At 37.3% G+C, this 24,119-nt stretch overlaps 1 protein-coding gene across 1 annotated transcript; it reads left to right on the top strand.

Annotated features, from left to right (window-relative positions):
- Positions 1 to 937: 937 nt before the first annotated feature.
- On the top strand, positions 938 to 23,360 carry RTKN2 (rhotekin 2; the record flags this gene model as incomplete). The annotated part of the gene is made up of 9 exons (XM_010177680.2): positions 938 to 991; positions 1,921 to 2,038; positions 3,647 to 3,847; positions 9,364 to 9,458; positions 11,002 to 11,108; positions 12,137 to 12,268; positions 19,050 to 19,215; positions 21,179 to 21,286; positions 22,810 to 23,360. Coding segments are annotated over 9 exons (1,532 nt in total), but the record flags the coding sequence as incomplete, so codon positions are not given.
- Positions 23,361 to 24,119: the final 759 nt, after the last annotated feature.

Genomic DNA, 24,119 nt, shown 5'->3' with positions numbered 1-24,119 from the left:
CCTTTATAACAATATTGAAGAATTTTATCAAAAGAAAATTGAGCTAGTGCTGTTCACTGCTGCCATCCTGTGTCACTTAATATATTGCATATACTTTTAAACAACACTATGTTGTACTCAAAAAAAGCAGCTTTGGGTTTATAAAGCCCCAACTGCATTTGTCTTTTAACAAGGGACTATAAGAAACATTATGTCTAAACTTAAGTTCTTCAAAATGGAGCAAAGTGTCACTCAATACTGTGCTGGATTGAGTAGATAAATTGGAAAATTTGTTGAAGAAAATACTCTTCTAATATTAAAATGACAGGCATGACTTAAAGTAATGGTTCTGTAATTGCCTCTTTACTATGGTTCTGATGTAGAAGGATGTTTTTGAGTTAAAAAAAAAAAAAAAGATGTCTAATCTTTTTTTATGCCAACTAAGACAAGCTGGGAATGTGATTACAAGTGATATTTTCTCTGTGGTTAGCAAAACAAGACTTAAATATTTGCAGTTTAAGTATCCCAGTCATTTCCATTAAAACATGAAGTTTTCCTTGCAGCTGGATGAGTGGTTTCCAGCAAAAGGCAAGCAGAGTTTCAGTTTACGTCTGTGCATAATAGTAGACTCAGAACCTCTGATTTCTGAGAATCTGTTCCCAGATTCTCTCAGAACTAGGTTACACAGGTGTTCTGAAATGCTATTTCAGGTACTTTCAAATGAGATTTAGAATATTCTTTACCCTAGCATAATTTATAAAAAAAAAATGACATTTCACATTGAACTAATTAATGAATTTTCTTTTGATATGGATAATAAAATTTAAATAGTTATGCTGTTCCTTTGGGTAGAAGGTCCTGTTACCTCCAGAATATCAGGAAAAGAAACAAGAAACAAGATGAGAGCTCTACAGTATTGGCTATAACTTAATTTCCTTACTTATTTTCTCCCCTTTAGGTATTCGAATACCATTAATGTGGAAAGGCTCTGATCACTTCAGCAAGAAAGAAAGTAAGTAAGATGTAATGAACTGCAGTGATAAGCAGTTGCTTATGCCTGTAAATTTAAACTGGATGGGGAAGTCTATACTCATTTCAACCCTTTCTTTGACCTTTCAGGAGGTCCATATTTTGCTCTGCTCGTTGCATAGTTGCTCTTAACTTGAAGTTGTTGGTTGTAGCAAGTGGATTTAGTTCAAAGTCCTATAGTTCTGTATGTTTAAATCCTAGTCTCTCAGAAGTCCTTCTGAGGAGAAATTCCAGAGGAAGTAACAGAAAAATGTTGTTATTAAATGGATAGCTGAGAAACTTCTGATTCAACATGTTGTTCTGTGTCTTGTCTACACTTGAGAGGGAGTTTATTGTAGGCTGTTTCCAGTGAGAAATTTAAATGAAAGTTGTCTGTTGGTGTTGAGTGGATTATTGGATAGTCTTCAAGTACATGCATTTTGCTGTGTCATGGAGATTAACCCTAAATCTGTTCCAGCTGTCACCTGGCATTGATTTCACTTTGATTTTCAATAGGGTCAGAGAGGCTAAGCGTGGCAAAATAGTCAAATCCTATATAGTACATTCATAAAATGATACAGGCTTTGGATCAAATATTTGGGGGTTTTTTGCTTAAAAACAGTTTTATTAAACAAAATTGCATTTTTAATAACATTTCTGAAGTTAGTAGCACAAACTACTCCTGATTATCAGGAAAAAAAGAAGTTCAGCAGAGGTAGGCATTTTTCTCTCTGTGAATGTTGTTCTACTTATATATCATCTTTGATGGTTCAATTATCATAAAATCCTATGATAAAAAATTTATGGTGGGAAGAATTTGAGAGCAATTCCTTAGAGGTCCAAATTACCATTTCTTCTACTTCTGTTTACTGGAAACATTTAGTATTGTGACGTGTAATATGGCTAATAAAATGTTTCTTTGGCTCTCTCCAGAATCACAGCGCTATGCAGTTTTTTGTTTGTTCAGAATGGGAGCTGAAGTTTTTGATACAGAGGTAGCTATTGTGGATAAAGCAATAACAGATATCTGTTTTGAAAACGTAGCCATATTGTGAGTATGATTTACTTCTGTTGAATGAAGTACAGATATTGTTGTTTTATTTTGAAAGTGGATATGATTATGAATAAGATTGGGTGAGAACTGCTAATTTTTTCTGTGGAAAAAGGTATCAGTAGAGGTCCTGTTAATTTCAGTGGATGGTGGATCCCCACCTCAGGAAAGTTGTTTTTTATGTACAAAATGATGCTGGTTGTAGATGTGCTACTTGATCTGTACTATTAATTTTTGCCATGCTGAAGCACTTTTCTTTATATAATAAAGAAATAAACAAGCTTGTACCTCAAAGACACAATAAAATTAATACTAAGACCTGAAAGCATTATAAAAGTACAGGAATGAATGTTGCATCCACCGTTTTAAGTATTATTCTGTACAAAAGGCTTCAGTCTCTTTTGATGTTCCCCTAAGACACAGTTCTTTTAAAACCAGACATTCTTTTCCACACCTCATGTTCTGTTATGCCTATATGGCATGCCTCATGTTCTGTTATGCCTATATGGCATGTGCTACAGCCACAGTCCTTACTTACAGTTGAAGAATACTAGACAGGAAATTATTCACTAATCTTTAAAGGTAACCTGGAAATGAGTAGGAAGGTGTTCTCCTGTACTTTCTTGTTGTTTTATAATTTTTAAGAGAGTGCCGAGAGGCACTTTTTTTTTCCTTCACTGCTTTATTTTTTGTATTAGTATTTTTGATTCAATCTCTTGAGGAAGACTGGAAAGCTAGGACTGCTGAAAAACTTTAAATCAAGATCCTACAAACTGAGTGGTTGAGAGACAGTAGATCTTTAAATCAAATTTTAAACTCTCTTAAACACCTGTTCAAGTTAAGAGTGGGGTCAAAGATTTAAATCTGCTTCTTCAAAGATCTGAGACTTGACCATTACAACTCTCTGTGAAATAGAGCAACAAAGCCACTCTAACTTGCCTTGTATTCTCTGAGATAAAGACTTCTTATAAAAGCCTTTGGGCTGATTTTGTTATGGGTATACGTGTAATGACATGATTTGTACCTCTAAGATGAGGGTTTGCTTCTGATTTGATGACTAAGATTGAGAACATGATAATCAGTAGAAACAAATACAGAGGAAGCATAGGCTGCAAACAGAAGAATGCAGCAGCAGATAGTTATGAGTGACAAATCTAGTTGGTTTTAAGCGAGACAGGATTTTTTTTAGTAATGTGAAGGGGATAAGGTGCGACTAAGATCTCTTTAAAACGGTTCAGTCTGATTTAGGACCATTGGCATGGGTAGATTTTCAATCGTGATTTTTGCGTAACAGTAGAGGGCAGATTTAAGTGTGTTTGAATGTCTTGCCTGTGTATTTCCATAACATGGGCTTTTTTCAGTTTTTAACCTAAACATTGAATTTCCTGTTTGCAGTTGTTTATGGTTAATTATAACATCCATCTCATGACTTCAACACTAAGTTACTGCTGTGTACTCTACGTCTTTAATTCCATATTAATGTATATCTTTGCCTGAATCTGATGGCATTCCTTCTCTTGATTAGAAATATATGTTATTTAATATATATAGTAGCAGCAGGATTCCTTGGCTACAAATGCTCTGAAATTTTCTCCTTGCTCCCTTCAGTGATGAGGCAAGACCAGATTTCCAGGTGAAGGTTGAAGTGTATAGTTGCTGTACAGAGGAGTCTTTATGTGTAACAAACACTCCTAAGAAACTAGCAAAGAAGCTTAAAACATCCCTCAGCAAAGCTACAGGGAAGAAACTCAAAGCTGCGCTGGAAGAAGACAGCACTGAATCCCTTTTGCCTGCTGACCCAGTCATCCAGTAAGCCATACATATTGATATTCTGGTTTTAAAATAGCAATAAGCCAAATATATTGTAATATTCTGGAAAATTGCCGAGAAAGTGATTATTTCTGTACTTGCTTGACTGAAAAAAAAAATATATTTTAAATAGGAAATGAGAAAGTAGGTGTGAATTCTGACCATGTCACTCAGCCTTGGCGTCTGGTTCTGATCTTGAAACACATGAGTAGGCTTTATCTTTCTGCTATACAGCTAGCTCTGTGGTGAAGCCACTCTTATTTGTGAACTTTATAATATTTTTAGTTTGATCTCTAGAGGAAATCAAGCTTGGGTGATCAATCTGTCTGTGTCCCTCTGTACATCTGCCTCTTCTTCTCCCTTTCCCATTTACTACCTCCCCCATATTATTTTTGCACGTAGGCAGTTTTGCTCATACTTTACAGACCGATAGACATGTCTAAAAGTTGCAAGTTGTGTGAACTAAAAGTGTGGTATGTAGACATGAGAAGCCTCTCTTGTTCCCTCTCCTCTAATGAAGCCGACTGAGCTGTTTGTTGTGCCTGGGGTGCGTGCTGTGCACGTGGGGACCATTCCTCTTGCTGGCTTTTTGATAAAACTCGCGACTGTCAGAAGCACTTTGAGGTTACAAGCTGCTTAAGAAGCATTTTCTTAATTGACTTCAGCATAGAACATTTTAAAGTTACTTACTGGCTTTCAGTGTTCATAGAAATAACTGCTGTTCCCTGTAATTTACCTGTTTTTTTAAAAAAATTATCTTCTTAAGTCTTTCTTGCATTTTTATTTAAGTTAACTGCCTACTAATATTTCTCAGCTACTTTGATTTCATTGTGATTTAAGCAGGCCAAGTATCTAAATTGTAAATACTAATAATATTGATTTTTTTTTTTAAAGCAAGTAGTTTTTTCAAGGAATTCCTCTTTTTTTTTTTTTTTTTGGTGACTGAAAAATAGAGAATCAATGTCTAATTCCTGCCAGGTGTTGCGTCTAGTCTTGTCTGGCTTCATATATCTATTTGCCTGGATTTTAAAAGGAAACATTCAAGCATATTTCATATTTGTCAAACTGATATTACTGTTTCAGTCAAAAATACACATCCAAGAGATCTTACCCACAGAGCAAAGCAAATTTATCACTAACTTTCCAGTGTGTTCCACCTAATGACAGTGTATCTTTCAATCTTTATCATCGTGGGTGGCTGTGCTTTCCACAGGCTCCAGTTAGGTGATGACACACTATCATTAGATACCGTTTGCTTCAGATATAACCACTAGCTTATTTGCTGGCCATACTCACTTGAATATGGATTGCTTGTCTTTTAAGGAAGACACATCAGTAGACAATCTAACCAGCTGCCTCCTCCCTTAAGTTTTGCTTTTGGTTTCTCAATTGTAATTGTATTTTGCTTTCCTCCATCTTGAAGGTTGTTGATTCTACTGTAAATAAGCATCTCATGGTGACTGTTACTTTCTTAACAGACTGAAATGAACAATGATGTCCTTAATGATGGCTTTGCTAGGTGTTTTAAAAAGATTCTGAGATAAAAATGTCAGAAAATAAGTTGTGAATTTTTTTATAGGCTCCCCTTAGGATTTATATTAGTGAGAACTTGGTATGTAGCACTTATAGAGGGGAAGAGATTACAAGAGATCTTTCAAGTATTCCCAGAGAATTTTACCAGTCCAGCAGGTGAAATTAAACTGCAACAAAAAAGGGAACTTTCTGTATTATATGAACACCTTTTCTCTGTAGATTTCATTTGTACAGGCCTTTTTCTTTTCAGAGCACACATGGGACAAAGTTCTCCATTTTCCAAAAACTCTCTGATCCTTCTGTGTCAAACTTCTTGGCTTAGAAATCTCCCTGGTTAGTGAGCAAGCTGTCAGCCCTGTAACTTCCTGCAAAGGCTTAGTGACAAAGAGCTTTGAATGGTTGCTTAGGTTTGTTAACTTCAGTTTCACTGATATTCTCTCTACTCTTAACTATCTCTCTTTTAATTTCTATACAGTCTTTTGCCTGCTTAGTATTTATATTTTAGATTCTTTATTTGGGTTTTTTTTTTGGCTTTTTATGTTTGCCGTAGAAGGAAAATGTTTAGTGTAGTAATCCTGTTGAATTCCAGAGTAGCTAGGTTGCTCTTTAGAGACATCATTGGAGAGACTCCCTGAAGTGCATGTTTGTTCACTCGCAGAGCTGGCCTACACATGGACTTACTGTTACTGTCTTTGTGTATTGTCCTCCACTGGGCTGGAGGCACGGCTTCAGTGTCCTATGTTTGAATTGGCAAATTCATAGTGATATTTTGCTAGAAGAACATAGTCTAATCTAATGGCATCAATTTAGAACAGTTGGGTTCTTTTTAGTACCTGTATGTAGTATTTTTTTTACCTTCTATTATTTAAGATCTGATTGAAAGGTGAGCATATTTGATTTTTTTTTTTTGTTTTGACTCAAAAATCCTCCACTCTGTATATCTGGATGAGTGAACTAAGACTGGGGTTTCTAACATTGGGATTAAAATTCAGGAACGGGTTCTGGAATCTGAGATGTATTAATTAATATGCATTGATCAAAAAGTTGATATATCTTCCCACGCCAGTGTCTGCGTGGCAACTTCAGTGCCTCTGTCTCTTGATCAGTAAACAGATTTAACAATGAGCCTTTGCCACAGGCATGTTGTGGAGATGAGCTGATTTTTTTTTTTAAATAAAGTTATTACATGTAAAAATACTATAGATATGCAAAGTACTGAATGAGATGCAGCAGGCAGATTGTTCTTTGTTATACAAAGAAACTGCCATTTAAGGCAGTTAACTAATTCTGTGAAATGTAGAGGCAAAACATAGTCAACAATCGTGATCAGCCAGTTAAATTTGAAAAATATTTGCATATAAAACTTTTGTAAATTATATTGCAGCTGGATGAAAGGAATGACTGTTGTGTTTTAGAACTAAAATGTTACTGTGAAACATATTTTAAAAGTGAAGTAGCTATTTTTTTTGGCACGGTTCTTGTGGTAATTAGTCATGCTTTAGAAAAAAATAACTTTAAAATGAGCACAGAAGTTTTATCTGTGAGAAAAAACTGAACTTTTTGGTACAGTATAAATAGAATGGTAATGTATCATTCAGCTGCATGGTAAAATGTAATCAGTGGAGAATCTTTTGTTAGGGAACAGGCTAACAGAGAATATGTACAAATGCTGATGAGTTTTTGTTCGGATTGCACTCGTGAAATGTTCCACAGCAGTGGTTCTTCGCCCAGAATGTTATATTTAATTTTCTCCTTGTTCCCTTAAGATAGGTGTTTAACAGACCTCCCTGCTAACAATCTTGCTACTTTTCCTCCTCTTTTATTAGTGTTCGGGCTGGGTAGGCATCTGCTTTATTCTTCTGTGGAGCCAAAGATTTTAAAACCGTATGTTCCCACTGTGCTATTAGGAAAAATAACATTTGAAAAATATTATGATAGAAAACTATTTTTAGTGATGTTAGTTCAGTAGTGTCTTCTAACCTCTTACACCACTAAGCTATCTTGCGCTGTACTGAAGATATTTTAAGGATCTTATGTTGTTAAAATCATATAATCATAGAATGTGGAAGGGGCACACAAGGATCATCAAGTCCAACTCTTGCCCTAGCACAGGACAATCCCAAGATTCAGACCATGTGTCTGAGGGCCTTGTCGAAATGCTTCTTGAATATTGTCAGGCTTGGTGCCGTAACCACCTCCCTGGGGAGCCTGTTCCAGTGCTCCACCACCCTCTGCCTGAAGTACCTTTTCCTAATGTCTAAGCTAAACTTGCCCTGGCACATAATCCTGCAATTTCCTCTGCTCCTATTGTTGATCACCAGAGAGATCAGTGCCTGCCCCTTCTCTTCCCCTTGTGAGGAAGTTATAGACTGTGATGAGATCTCCTCTCAGTCTCCTCTTCTCCAGGCTGGACAAACCAAGCAACTTCAGCCTCTTCTCATACCCTTCCCCTCTAAACCCCTCACCAATTTAGTGTCCCTCCTCTGGACACTCTCCAGCAGCTTTAGATCCTTTTTATCTTGTGGTGCCCAAAACTGCTCCCAGTACTCGAGGTGAGACCACACCATTTAGTGAGAGTAGTTAGTGATTTTTATAGAACCATAGAATCATAGAATGGTTTGGGTTGGAAGGGACCGTAAGGATCATCTAGTTCCAACCCCCCTGCCAGGAGCAGGGACACCCTCCACTAGACCAGGTTGCTCAAAGCCTCATCCAGCCTGACCTTAAACACTTCCAGGGAGGGGCCATCCACAACTTCTCTGGGCAACCTGTTCCAGTGTCTGACCACCCTCACAGTGAAGAATTTCTCCCTAATATCTAATCTAAACCTCCCCTCTTTCAGCTTAAAGCCATTATTCTTTGTTCTGTCAAGGGCTTTGAGGGCTTTGTTTTCTTGTGAACTTTGTTTAAACTGCCATTAGCCAGGTGGAATTCCTACTGCATTACTGGACTGTAAATCTGTTACTTGGTCTGAAGAGCATTTAGGGGAAAAGGTTAAACGTGTACCAAACTTACACTAGTTTATTCCAAGAATTGCATTCCGCATGCACTGTGCTGAATTGTAAATGTGGTATTTTTTTTCCCCTAGGCAAAATCCAAAACAAAGATATAACATTCTGAAACCCGTAAACCCAATAAGTGAGAGAGTCCTTTATGCTACAAAACTGACTATAGGATTTCTGCACAGATTTATTTTCTGCATGTGAAGAATCAAGCTACTAGATACTATTAAAGATACATATAAGAACTGTTTTATAAAGTGTAGTCTACACAGGCAAAGCAAAAGAGCAGAGCAACATAAAGGAGTAGTATAAAGCCTTTTAATTTTTAACCTGTATTTTCAGATAAAGTTTATGTCACCAGTTGTTCTATTAACTATAGCAATTTTTGAGCCTGTTACTGAATCTGGTTGATTTAGGCCTGGGAATATAAGCTGCAAAAATATTAGAAGTTCCTTGTCTGACTAGGGGAGAGAGATGCTTTTAGCATCCTCAGGGTGCAGAGAGCTTGGGAAGCACAGCCCTTACACCTAGGTTTGGCGGTGGCTGGCTTATCAGTAAGTGCGAGCCCAGCTCGTAGGCAGCGGCCACAGGAAAAGTCTCCTGGCTGGCAGGTCCAGGAGAGGTGGCTATGAGAAGAGCTGAGGGTGCTGAGCTGGTGAGGCCTTCTGACACTGGCCTGGAAGTTGAGGCGTGGGTAAGAACTGGAGGTATGCACAGGGTGGGGACAGGAGGTAGGGATATAGGAAGCAGATGAACAGATTGTGGGACAGTGTTAGTTTATGAGGAAAACCAGAGATACGGGAATGCTGTGGGAAGGGCTGAGGGGTGGCAGTCTGTGGGCACTGACAGGTGCTGCCCTGCACATTGGCTTTCCCTTGTACCCAAATGTGTTATCCTCAGGCATATTGAGACTCCTTTTAATTACTGTCTGAGCAACACAAAGCAGAAATGTCTGAAATGTGCTTTTTCTTTCACATTTAGTGGAGCAAAGTACAGTTTGCTAGCATATACCACTTTGGGGCTAGAGAGTGCTGAGGACAGTTTCAGGACCCACAACCTTACCATTACAGGAAATGGTAAGTACATATGGTACCAATTTAAGGAAATAAAAAAACAGTAACATTTTGCATCTCTCTTGTAAACTAACAGTTTAAAGAGATTATTTTTCTTGATACTTAATATAGAACAACTTTAATAAAATATTTAATGACTCTGAACAGGCATCTATATACAGCTGAATAAACTATAAGTTGAGTAAAATTTTAAGCCCAGATGAAAATTTAATTATTTGGGGAGTTTCTTCTGTCATTTGCATCTCAGTCTTATGTGAGTTGTGGCTATATAAAAATTATTTCCCCTTCCTCACAACCAAGGAAGGGTATCAGAATGAAGAACAACTTTTTCCTCTGTAGTCAGAAGGAAACTAAAAAAATAGCTTCAGTTCAGCAAGGTTGTTTCAGGCCCAGATTTAACACCGGATGTAAGCATGTGTGCTTGCAGTTTGCATTGGTTGCTGTACTTTAGCTCTGGGACAGCACCAGTTGGCAGCAACCAACCTAGATGCTAACACAGGAACTATGATTATGCTGCCACTGAAGGTAATGTTTTAAGAAGCAGGAGTACAGTTTTTAATACTTTGTCCATTATTTTCTGAAAGGATAGCCCATGCCATAAGCCACCCTCTAACTGTTGCCTTAAAACATGGGACTTTCACTGTATTTCACTGTAGCTTCTGGGAATTTTTATCTTTTACTTAAGTAAACTTGACCTCAAAGAGAATTTCATTCTTTACACTTCATTAATTCTGAATAAGTACATATTTGAAGATTTATGAGGCATTTGTTTCTTGAAGGGTTGGATGAATAATTCTGAGTATCGTTTATATTTGTAGACCTTTCTTTATTAGTACTTTATACTCTTGCTTTTTCAGATTCCTTTTTCTGTCATTAATTTACATAACTTAATCTGGTGAGAAATGACATACCTGGATATTTTGGTTCATTACAAGCATTTCTTAAACATGACTAAAGAGAGAGTCATGTCAATGGAACGTTGTATTACTGCTTCTACTCACAGAAGAGAGAGCCTATTACATAGCAGACCTGAGCAGGGAGGGACGTTGCAGTTCATTAGAAACTCCTTGGAGTCCTGAATGTTCTTCTGGTGCTGAATACAGAAGTAGATACAAATTCTAAGCTTCAATAAGACAATCTGAAGCAAAGTGCTAATACGTAAATATAGCAGTATGCAAGGATGGGATGGGCTCAGGCATCCTACTTAGATGAGATGTCCAATGTACTTACCTTTCAAAATGCTTCTAGCTGTGAAATGAGATTTAAAACTATTATTTGTGTAAGAACAACTTGTTCTTGCAGGACAATATCTCCCATTTTTATTTGAAATTCCTTTGGATTTTTTTTTTAATAAAAAAACTTGCTTACGACTAAAAATCAGTTTTAGTCTAATCCTACAGGATGAGATCTCTTTCATATAAAAAAAATGCTTATTTACTTTCTCAATCTTAATGTAAAAATGGATTTAGAAAGCTAAACTAAATATTTAGGGCAAATTTTTGAAACTAAATGTTTGTCTGTCCTTTTGCCTGGTCTTTTTCCCCAGAGGAATCCTCTTTCTGGCTCCCCCTGTACGGAAACATGTGCTGCCGTTTAGTCGCTCAGCCTTCCTGCATGGCTAGGGATATGATGGCAGGATTTCTTAATCAGCAGGTAGGAAGACCTTGCTTGTGTTTATGTCCTCTTCTGTTAATAGCTGTCACTAAGACTCAATTGTTAAAACATTTGCTTTTACCTGAAGTGGTTTCTTGAGAACTGTTATTTTTCACCTGTTGTACCTAGAGCAAGGGGAAAATGCTCTCTCACAGCTGCATTTACAAACAGTATCTCCAGTGGCTAAGCATCAAGAAATAAATGTTTCCTTTGCGTGCTTATCAATAAAATTATTTAGGCTGTTACATAAAGGTCAAGTATAGTTGTTTCAGAATCAGTTTAGGCTGGTACTTGACGGCAACAGTCCTAGTAATCCCGTGGCTCTCGTCCTTGTACATACCTCTCACTGTGCTAGCACAAGAGTTCATATCACAGCATGGTGAATCTGGCTGATGAACTGAGCCATGTTTAAACTCATCCCTTCAAAAATGATTCATGTGAACTCAGCTTACTTCTCTATTTTGGTTCATTGCACAACTAGGCAAATGAGAAGGTGATAGCGGAGGGCAAGAGGGACTGGGTCATTTGTCAGGAGTGCTGAATTACAGGGTTTAAACTGGTTGTAAAACTATAATGCATTTATGAAAGCTGTTCAGAAAATTCATTTGAGAAAGTGGAAATTCTAGACACGTCTTTGCTTGACATTTGTTGAATGTACTGTGTATTTCTGAAGTGAGATACTATTTTTATTTCCCTTATTGTGTAATTACTGTAGCTTCTAAAGGTGATTTCTTTCTTAGAGTAGACACCAGTTCTAGATTTCATTCTGTGTGAACCAACAGATTCTGTATTGTTAGTGTCACACAGCAATAAATCTGTGGAAATTGTAAAACGCCAAAAGACATTAAAGTATTGCTAACATTTCAAAAATTGATGACTGAAATGTTCTGCAACTGAAAGCCTTTGTTTTAGGAAAGGATTCAGTGTGGCTAAGTTTTGATCATACAGGGCTGATCTGTGTATACCTTGTAATATGCTCTTAATTTGTTGTTTATGTTTGGCAATTTCTGACTATTTCTTCCCTTCAGCAAATGATAGGAAGTCTGACTAGCTGGAGGAGGCTGTATTGTGTACTACGAGGCGGCCAGCTCTTTTGTTATTACTCGCCAGAAGAAATTGAGGCAAAAGTGGAGCCAGCATTGATTGTTTCTGTCAACAAGGTAAGACTGGTTGTATGTGGGGGTTTTTTGTTTGGGGGTTTTTTTGTTTATTTTGTGAAGGGTTTTTTTGTTTTAAGACCTACTTCAGTCATTTGGGCTCTAAGCTGCTGGTATGCAGAGTGCTTTATAGGTAGCATGTGGGTGGGATATGCTTCAGTGAAATTTGCAGTCGCTGAATTTTTTAGCAAGGACGTTACATTGCTTAGCTGTGGACCTAGGTTCTTTGTGTTATGTTAGACTGTAGAGATAAAAAGGAAGATGGTTTTCTTTAGGAAAAGTGATAACTTGTTATATGACAGTTCGATAAGACAGCCCTTGGAAACATATTGCTTACAGTCCCTTAGCAATGCTGCGGTAGACTTGTCCTCAGCAAACTGGAATTGTAACAAAAGCTTCTTTGTTGTGTGTTATTTGGCCACAGTCTTAATTAGAAGGAGAGCTGGAGATTTAATCAAAATATTTTAGTGCCTTAAAATAAGCTGTTTTTCTTAATACTGGTTTTGTACATGGCACAATAACTGTAGAAGTTCTGTTCTCTAGGATGATCTTATTGCTGCTTTTCATACCCTGATTGGAAAGGCTGGGTTTAAAAATTAAAATGAAAACATTACTTACTATTTGGCTAAAGTAACATTAAGTATTTAATTTGAAGTAAGTATTTAAGTGTTAAATAATATTTTAAGTGTTCAATTTAGGAATGTTATTGGAAGCACCTTCTAGAATGGCGATCATTAGAGTGAAGACATGCTTTCAAAAAATGGTTTTGGTGCAGTCAGGAAGAGTTAATATCATGTAAGGATGAGCAGAGGAATTTAATGTTATTTGCAATTGACATAGCTAGATTCATCTTACATAAGTAAACAGACAGTTTGGAAACTGTGTTCAGTACAGGTCGATCTGGATGCTGCTCCTGTACTAGCTAAATGCTTGATGCCAACACTAATTCTGAAAGAAGCATTCCTCCTGTCCAGTTGCTCGTTCTGGCTGCTGTGCTGCTTTATGCCAGGGCAGGCATTAGGGCAGCTGACTGATGAATTGGACAAGGGAACTGATGTGGGTTAAAATTAGCTCATTTTGGGGAAGGAGGAGGGTTGGCTTCAACTGTGGTTCCCTTTAATAAATTCTCTTCATTACACATGCTTGTGTGGTGCAAGGAAGGGGCTAGGCTACAACTGGGAATGCGTAGGGACTTACAGTAATAAAGAACTGCTTCTTACCACACGAGTATCAGCTTTTGGTGGCTTTAAAGTTTCTGGAAAACATGACTGCATTCTCACCTAGAGTGAGACTTGTATATAAACCAAACGTTTAAGGTAGGGATAACAACACGACCTATCTGTTTTAGGACTTCTTTTTTGATGTGCTAAGATTTAAATTGATTCCTAAATTAAAAACACTGTTCTACTAGTATGGTATCTTTTAACAAAGCCATTTTTTCTTCCAACTGTTCACATATTTACATCAAATAAATGTTTAGACTATGCTATATATTTAAGCAGGTTTACTTGCTTACCTCTTCAGTCACTTTTAATTGCACTGATCAGCCTTTGCCATAATTCTGCTTTCCAGCTGCTCACAATATCAGTTAAGAAATGGTAAACTTTAGTAAATTACAGAATGACTAAATCCATAATCTAAAATGTGACAGTAATATTTTTAAAAATTATCTATCAAGCTACCTCAAATCTTCCCTTTGAAGTCTCTGTTTGAGTCTGTATCCTAGTTTTTTGTTTCCTTTTAAAATAACCATACTAAAGTATTTTGCTCCTCCAAGTTACCAATACAATTATAACCTAAAATACAGCTTAATACCCCTTTGCTGGGAAACTGTCTGTACGTTTGCAGAGTATCCTTAAAGCTAACGTGTGGAAGGTACATAAATCATGCATTTTATACCATTTTACTAAAATGTTGCTGCTGGAGAATTACTGTGAATTGTTTTTCAATTTAAATTAAAACCAGAAAAAAAATTGCAATGTAAAACATATTTGGATACTTTGCTACTTAAACAGTTTCTCTTGAAAATAACTTAATGCCTGCAGATATTTTTTTATTCCTTTGTTACGAAATTTCTCTTACAGATTAAATGAAATCAAACTAATCATATGGGCTTGTCTGCTACATGTTGTTATAGAAACAGCAATTTCAAAATGAAAGTTGAAATTGAACATCAACTCTAGACGTTCTAAAATATCTTCTGGTTGCATATGTGGCATTTTCATTTGTAAAGTGAAGCTGATCCTTTACATGTAATTGAAAGATACTTTCTGAAAAGTAATGAAATCATCTGGATTTATGAGAAACTCTCTGGAAAATATTCACACTGATAGCCTTATTTCCCATTCCCTTTGAATCGAGACTTGAAGCCATTAAGACCGGCAAAGTCATTACTTCAACTTCAGATGACTTCACTGCCACTGCTGTTGAGCAAGAATGGTTCTGCAGTTCCTATTATGCAAGTGCTACTATTATTGTTCCAGCTAAATGTGATTATAACATATTATATTGCACAACTAAGTAGGAAAAGAGAAATTATATTTTTTGTAGCAGAGAAAATTTGCTGGAATCCAATCTGAACAAAAAATCCTCCTTACGGGCCAGTTCCTGAATTTTTGTCAAGTTTTCTTTAGCTTGAAATGACTAATAAAGGCCTTGCCTACACCTGATAGTTTAACAAATTGGTGCAGGGGCCAGCGGTTCACGTTAGTTGCTCAGTATTTGGAGTAGATATCCTATTGTGTCCTGGTCATAATTATAAAACTTTTTTTGTGACGTGTGTGCCTGAAGCTTGAGGAATTCTGGGGCATCACTTTTGAATTAACATAGGCCTGTGATTTCCTTCCTGGCATATTTTGCCAGTGTGATCTTTGATTTGGTGCCATGCAGTGCAGCTGACCCAGAGCTATCTCTGTGCTCATGCTAATTATTGAGGTGAACAGGATGAGGAACAACAAGTGATTGCAGCCATGGGCTCAGGGTTCATAGATAGGTTGCTAAACAGTGTAGCAGGAGTGAAAAGACAAAATCAAGCTGGCATTTCTGCAGACTGTTACCTTGAATAACAGTTCTTGTTGGAACGTCTGTTCAGGGCTAGATCAAGTAGATAAATTCATTGGAAAATGTAGTGATGGCTGTATCAGCATAACTTCAGGGCAGCCATGCAGTATTTCTAGGGAGCCAGGGAGTTCACCCTTGGACTGGAGCAGAAGGATATAAATATGAGTTCTTGACCATGTAAACATTTAGGGAGCCAGCAATACAAGAAATATTCTCTGTTTGCATCAAGGAACTCCAGTGGTGGTGAAATGAGAGCAGCCCTGAAAATATCCATGTTCTCTGTAGTAAAGTCCTTGCCCCACTGATTGGCTTAGACAAGCCTTCATACATGTGAAAATATTTTGGAAAAGCATACTAGTTAAGTGCCCTCAAATGTCTGGTATCTCACATCACATTGCTCAGTTTAGTCCTGCAATTGGTTGAAAGAGATTGTGGATGTGGGCAGGGGAAGCAGATGTAATACCCAGATCCCACACAGTGGACCTTGTAACACACATGCTCAAATTGAGTGGTTTGGAAACTATGCTTTATGGCTCCCTGGTACCCCGCAGAATGCTGGCTGGTCATATAATGTTGCTCCTTCTCCTGGTTTTTGGCTGCTGCATTGCACCAAAGATAGCTAAAATGATGTAGAAATCCTAATATTGCTTTTCCATATTATACTTGCGCATTATTCTTACCATCCAGTAGCCACAGGGCTGTTATGTTGATACAAGTTCACAAAATAATGAAGATGAAAGGAGGAAGTATTCATAGCTGATCTGGCAAATTTGGTCTTGTGCATTAATGTGTTTGAAAGCCATAATTTTAAGTTTAACCATATTTCCCTGCTTGCCTAAAACAAATCCCATGGACATTGTTAATGTTACAGCAGAAACCAGCACACGAACAGATTACGTTTTGTTGCCAGTGTTGTGTTCTTACTTCTTGGTTTATTTTTTGGTACTAAAAACATAAAGGAAGTTTGTTCTATGTGATTTGGTTTATTTAATCTTAAAATAGACACACAGAACTGGATCTTAGGCTATTCAATATTTCTCTCAAGAACTGTAATTTGTTTTGATGTCTTAAAGTGATCTTTATAACCGTGCTCCTCAGTGTGTCAGATTGGCTTAGCAGGAAAGTATTGCACCTCAGCAGTAAAAAAGTTCTCTCTTCTTTTTTTTTCCTGCTTGTTTTTGTTTTCTTTTTAGCTTAACAGATATGCTTTCCAGAGAAGCATTATCAGGCAAAGAGGTTTTTTGATTTGGGAGGAAAAGTATAGAGGAAGGATGGTATTGACATGACATTAAAAAAGAAAAAAAATATCATTTTAGTCTTTCCTCACCTTCAAAAAATAATCTTCTGCATATATGATGTAAGACTGGCTTCAGCTTCCCCAAAAGAGTCATTTGAGTTCAAGATCCAACTCAGTTTTTTCTGTTCCCATCCACTGATTGTTCAGGTCTTTACAATAGCTGTAACAGAGTTGGTTCAGTTGTCTATAAGGCTGCAAAAGGCTGACCACTATTACAGTGTGGTACTTTCAGACACCTTTGTTGTTGTTGTTTTGGGGGTTTCTTTGGTTGGGTTTTTTGTTTGGTGAGGTGTTTTTTGTGGTGGTGGCTGTTGTTTATTGGGGGTTTTTTTAAGGGAAACTGGGCATATACTGTAATTAACCCAAGCTTGGTAAATTCATTGGCCCATTACTGTAATGGCATCTTGTGTTACTCCTTAAATATTCAAGCATCAGATATAGATTGTTGCTTGAGGATTTATCTTCTTTGAATAATACCATAGTTGTGGGGTAAAACCTGCAGCAAACATCATTAAATAAACTTGTGTGTATAGTATGCTTGAAGTTCTTACCTGTCAAATGTTAATCTATTTGATTTAATTTTTTTGGTGGTATCTATGGTTACCTGAGTTAATGGGATATAGAGCACTTATGGATGAATTACTTCATCTCCTATTTTTAGACAGAAGAATTTAAATGAGCATATCCATCAGATATGCTACAAGCAGCTGTTGGTATTTCAAATGGTTACTTCAGTAATGCATTTAAAATCTGGGGAATGTTCTGTAGAATAACTTTTGGTTTTGTGAGTATCAGAACTAGGCTTATCCCCATGGGATCCCATGTGTAAACTTAATTTCCGTAGGTGTATATTTGACATCTTGAACAGATGTTTGACGTTTGGTTGAATTGCGTAAAAAGCAACATGATTGATCTGTCCCTGTTGTATTTTGAGGAATGCCCCGAGGCCACCTTTGTGGTCAGATTCACTGTCCATTCAGACAGGAGATGTTTGAGCACCACCCTGGCTGTGGTTGTTGGCTTCCTTCAAAACCCGGGGCGGGCACTCCCCATGCCAGGGGACACCGTTGTGTGGCAGGAGGGTGCCGCAGGGTCCCAATGTGCATTAGGCAGCCTCGTGTCCTGCCAGGCTCTGTGGCTGGCCAACTATACGGTGCTGGCTGGTTCCCTGGCACCAAAACTCATCACCCCGCCAGGATTTGGGATTATGCTGCTCTCCTGGGTATGCCAAAAATCCTTTTAAGAGCAGTGCTGTAATGGATGGTTGCTTGTTCAGTCAGGTTGAATTGTATATGCAAAGATATTCCCAGGGTTTCTGCTTTTACTTTTCTAAATAAAGTAATTTTAATTATTTTAATTTGTTCATCATGTTGTGATGAGCAGCAGTGTTGGACAGTTATGTTCAGGAAATGTTTTCAGTTGTGTTTTATCATGCTTTCTAAAATCTTTCAGTATTTTACACATAAAAAAATAAAATTCACTCAGTTAGGGGTAAGTGCTTTTGTTTTATTGTAGTAATGCCATACCAACGAAATTAGATACTATGAAAATACCATTGAATCTAGTCTAGATGATAAAAATCAATTGAACGACATCCCTGAACAAAAGGGGAAGCCTTGGCTGTAACAATGCTGCTGCGTAATCTGAGAGCCTTTCTAACATTAGCTGAACAAATTTGATAGACTTGTGAAATACTTCTCATATATATGTTTTTAATTGTTTCTATTGTAGCTCTCCTTGATAAAGGCAAAACTGAAATGAAAAATAGGGAGCTTTTTATATTAGAGCAAAATGTTTTTTCATGCTGGAAATTTGTTCTAGCAGAACAAATGAGTAACTGCTACACAGGCTCCTTCAAATGTGGACTAGATAAGTTTATTTTTAAATTTCCTGTTACTATAGTATTAGCCTTGAATGTAGGGATTCACTAAGATGAACATAAAATAGATACAAGTTTAGAATACATTGCATAAACAGTGGCCCACAGAAGTACAGTAGGAAAACTACATAGTAGCTGTAACAATGTGGTTGTCCAGCTGAACAGTTCAGAGAAAGGGAGCTGCTTGCTGTTATTTTGGATTATTCACTAAAGTACTGTGGAGAAGGATGAGCTGTGTGAGATGAGCTGGTGAAGGCAGAGGGAGGGGAAACATAGAACGTCTATTCTGTAATTCAGAACTGAACTGCAATAATTGTGCTCCATTCCCTTATTTTTCATATTTTATTCCATTTTAATAGTTTTATGAGAAGATATTTTTATAAGCAGTTATTCATATTGGTTCCTTTTTTTTTTTTTTTTTCCAATTGGAAATTAATCTGGATTAGATAAAAAGACAAATGGTACCTCCCTTACACCGTTATTGGCCATAAGGTGATGCCAGTGTGGAGCTGAAGCAATAACTCATTACCACAGTTTGTCGTTCCTAGGAAACCAGAATTCGAGCTGTGGATAAGGACTCCAAGAGAAGAACTAATAACTTCTCTGTTATCAACCCTGTGTCTGGAGAGGCTGTGACACAGCTTTTTGCTACTGACAGTAGAGAAGAACTTCATAAGTGGATGGAGGCTTTCTGGCAGCACTTTTATGATCTGAGTAAGTAAGCAGGCAGTGCTGGCAGTGTGCCCTCCAAGTGCGGTGTTCTGTAACATCAAAGGGATCTTTGAACAATTTGAATTAGAATTGCATCATAAGCCTTTGTTTTCAACTATGAGAAGACAAATGTTTTTTTGGGATAATATTGGGTGGTGGTCTAAGCTGTTGGAAGGCAAATATTTGACTAAACCAAAGTCCACGTGTTCAGTCTGGGTTTTTGCAGGAAACCAGAAGCAGAGTATGTTCATCAGTCTCAAAAGAACTTGGAACTTGATCTCTTTTAGCAGTGTTCTAGATTTATTTTTATTTTTTTTAAAAGGACTGCTAAATTCTCACCATCTGTTCCTCCACTGTAGCAGGAAGAGTCCACCTCTGCCTGGGCATCCTACCAGTGGTGTGTTGGTTTTGTGAGATTCTGCAAATATGAAACCTTTGGGCCTGGAAGCCTTAGTGGGAATTGGTGAGGATGCTGGATTCATCTGGCGTCTTGGCTAGGATGCAGATTCACCCAGCCCTTGCAAGTAGGCACATATATATGGGATTTCCTTGCTCAGGGGTATTAAGGATGAATTAAATTGCAGTTTGTTGCAATAGTGATTACTTGATCCTGTTGGTAATTCTTAAGGTTTTGGTACCCCTCGTCACATGGGAATGTGCTCACCAAGCCGCACTCCAATCCAGTCATGCAAAGACACACTGCGTACTTGAACCTGGTAAAAGCTGTACCTGAGGCTTTGTAACAGATGATATAAACGAGATGATAAATTGATACCCTGATCCTTTTGCTAACCTCTGGAGCAACACTGTTCTTCCATGAGAAAGAAATGCATTTATTGGTATGAAACGGTGTTGAAGTAGCATACCGTGTTGCTTATTTAACACCAAATATTTATTATAAGAACTATTTAGATTAATTTGTTTTCTTTCACCTTTTTCCTCTGCTCTAGTAGCTTGACTCACAGGTTTATTAAAAGTAGAGAACTGTCAGTTGTTATGCTGTCATCAACAAGGTATAGTTGCTTCCTGATAGTCATTTTTGTCACCTTAGAAAACAGAATCAGGTCGATTAATGAAATATCAATCTCTAGTCAGAGGCCACACCAATAAAATCGATGAATTGAGGTTGTGGAAACTCGGTATTGAAGTTTGTATTTCTAGTCCTTTTTAGCTCTGATTTACAATGAGAAAAGGCTCTATCAATTAAAGAAACACACCAAGCAAAAACTAGGGCATCTCTTTAAATTAGCTGTAGAGTAGGGTAAAAGAACTACTGCTTATTCATTATAGATAGAATACCCATGGATTTTTTGAGACATTTTCCTTAGGTTCAGAAAAAATGGGTCACTTGGCATTTAAATGCCCTTTTTCTTCCATGGTTCTAAAATTCTCTTAAAATGAATGTGCTCAGAAAACTTAGAATGATTGGTATGAACAAAGTAATTTTACTGTGTCTTGTTTTCCTTAAGGTCAAAATCTATTAATAGAAAAAGAGGTTTCCTTGTCTGCTAAGGGATAAAAGGCAAGTTATCCTCTATTAAAGACAGAACATTACTATAACATTGTAGCATAGTTGTATAACATCCAGCTTGCAGTGTGTTGGAGGTTATCCCTGATAACTTCATCTAGCTTCCCTAACCTTAATTTTTTTTTTTTTTTGAGTGTTTTTTCTGATGAATTTATACTGTGTTTGGGGATTTGAAGGCAAATTATGATGTTTAACCTTCACAGTATAACAATACTGCTGGGATGCTTAAATTAAAGATAGTAGCTTATGACCTTTGTGCTAAGAGAATGAGTACGGAGTTTTAAACACAAATGCATCCTGAGCATTCCTACTAAACAAAAGTAAATGCTTACTGTTTAGCATTGCTTTGGAGATAGTTTCCTAACACAACCTAATAACGTCAATTTTTTTCAAGCTGAAGTATTTAAGTTCCAGTCATTGTTCTCTTTTCTCTCTCAGGCCAATGGAAACATTGTTGTGAAGAACTTATGAAAATTGAGATTATGTCACCACGGAAACCACCTTTGTTCTTAACAAAAGAAGCGACCTCCGTCTACCATGATATGAGTAAGTGGGATTTGTCTTTTCAAGCTGCAGGGTAACAGAAACAACATTGTCTGTATCCAGATAGCTTCTGGTGTTGATGTTGAAACACTGAGTTTTTCAAGGGCAATTCAGACAATGAAAGAGCAACATAATTGCATACCAAGGAGTTCATATTAAATCTGAATTTGTAAAACCACAAATAATGAATAAGTTTTTATACCTTGAGCCAAAAAATCTGCAATCTGAACTGTTACTAGGGAGCCCCGAACACATTCAACAAAGCTGTCACTAGAAATAAACACTCATCATAAGAGTAGTGCAAAGCTCAGGAAATGTAAAGGTAAAATAGTCCAGTCTGTAAACCAATAATGTCTTTTCCTAGTTGCATGAAATTAATTTGTTGTTCTCAATGCTATTAAAAAGGCTTACCTAACATAACTTACCTAATGTTTGGTCTTTGGTAACGATGTTGAAAAATATGCTTGGAAAATTTAGCTAGCATATATTTGAGACTTGTATTTTTATAGAACAAAATGGTATGCAGCAGGATTATTTTAATAGTTTCATTACAGAAATAATATTTGCAGACTAGAAAAAGTAGGTCACTTTGTTTTAATGGATTCGATGCAGTATTGGCTGAGAAACACCGTACGACTATAAATGCCTGACTGCTTGCTGCTTGAGATTGGAACTGTGAAGATGCTCACAATGCCATGTGGGTCATTGAGTTACCATGCATCAGAGCACTGAACAGCCAAGAGAGTCCTCTCTCAGCTATGAATGCAGAGCAGAAAGGCAGTAAATCAACTATATAGAAGTTTTATGGAAGTAACATGGTAGGATAATTCTACTGATGCACAAGTACATCAGTGAGGAGCAGAACACAAACTCTGTTTCACTCTTAATATACCATTTTTTTTCTTACTTATTTATAGCATTCATAGGTAAAACTCTGTGTTTAAAACTATATTGAAAATCATTAATGTGTGGCCTGCAATAGAAAAGATATTGCTGCTGTTTGAAGCTAGTATTACTGCAGTAGACACAGAAAACTCAATATGAGGGATAAGAAATGGAGCAAGACAGTCTTAAAGCACATAAAGAAAAATGATATATGTAAAGATGTCACATTTTCTGCAGGCTGAAAGCACAAGAATATTTAGTCATAGACTTTTTCATTGGGCCTTCTGTGAAACAAAATTTTCAAAGCACTATACAACAAAATATGTTTAATATCTAATACATATGGGTTTCCTAGTAGTACATTATTTTTTCTACTTTTACTTGGAAAGAAATATCAATGCCTACCCTGTTACCTCAATGCTAGCTGTCAAGAAAACAGTTCCCTCTGTCACCTCTGTTCTCTCTTTGAAAGCATATGCAATCTTTTGCAGTTCATCCTTTAATACTCTTAATACTGGTCCAGACTTCGTGAGACATAGTTAATACAGTTTGGTATTCTGAATAGTAATAATGACATAGGTAGCAGTAAAATTATTGGTAGCATTTTAATCCAAGGTAATTGCTGTCCCTTAAAATTACAGGCATTGATTCTCCGGTGAAACATGAGGGCTTAGCTGATATCATACAAAGAAAAATCGAAGAGAGTGATGGTGAGTTCCTGCTTGGCCAGCAAAAAGAGTCTGCATCTTCTCTGTGGGCTTCACTCTTTGATGGATCCCATGATATGGTTGTTCAGAAAAACATGCATCTGGGCCCAAAAAGAGATACTGCAAGTCCTAATGATAGCAGAGGAAAGAAAAGGAGAGCTCCACCTCCACCCTCTGATAAGTCACCATACAGTGTAAAAGCACAGGTGAACGTGGAGCAATTGGGCAAGGAAAACTGGGAGAAGTCTGACATGTCTGCTAGTAGTTCTACCTTTGATTCAAATATATCTACGAAAATGCAGCAGTTGCAGACACCCATTGCTGCTCCTCACAAGGTTGGTACTCGTAGAAAAAGCAGTTTAGCTAGCCATGGGAATCCCATTTCATTGGTTAACAAGACCGAGTCTGAACCCAAACTGGTACCAACCCCTAGACAGAAATGCTTCGCAGAAATGCTAGACTCTGGATCATGGTTGCAGCCATAGACATCATAGTCAGCTGAGAAATGTCCCTGGAATTTTAATTTTCTCAGCCTTCTACTATAACTTGAGAAAAAATAGATTTTAGCATGTAGCTTATAAGTATTGAGGTTTGGTTTTTTTTCTTTTCCCCACAACATTACTACTAGCTGCAGTCTCAGCTGTACTCATTGTTGCTAACATTTAAATATTGCACTAGTAACAGGGGGAGTTACGTCTATCTGAAATAACGGTGCTACTTCTGAAAAGAGTGAGTCAGTACTTTCCCCTTGAGAAATCAGCAATGCTCAGGGTAACTCAGTGTCCCTGCAGCAGGGATGTTACCATCGCCTTCTACCAGTCCCTCAGCTTCTCCCATCTGCAGCTCCTCAGACTAGTTCAAGTGGGAATTTCACACACATTCAGCACAGGTCTTGCAAAGCTGATTTTCTTGGGCTCCATGCTTGGCTTCACCTAAAATATTCTTCTCTCTCCCTCACTGTTTGGGAACCACTGCTCATAAGATAATGTACTATGAGAAGTTATTGTGCTCTTCCAAATGGCTCTGTAACTCCATATGAATTTCTGAAGCAGTCCTATCAATTCAGTGTGGGATTCCCAAGTTCTTGCTGGTGCATGTGCTATCCGAATGGACCAGGATTATCTGTGTATGAGCAAGGATATGATCCATCACTGCTACTTACTTTGGACTAACAAGCATTTAAAAGCAGTACTGTGTATGAACACCTATTCAGGATTTCATTTTTAGGGTTGCTTTTTCTGACA

The sequence above is a fragment of the Antrostomus carolinensis genome, unplaced genomic scaffold (genome assembly GCF_000700745.2).
Source record: "Antrostomus carolinensis isolate BGI_N321 unplaced genomic scaffold, ASM70074v2 scaffold3731, whole genome shotgun sequence".
Classification (NCBI taxonomy): Eukaryota; Metazoa; Chordata; class Aves; order Caprimulgiformes; family Caprimulgidae; genus Antrostomus; species Antrostomus carolinensis.
Note: the sequence above shows the minus strand (reverse complement) of the source record. Positions and strands in the feature narration are given on the sequence as shown.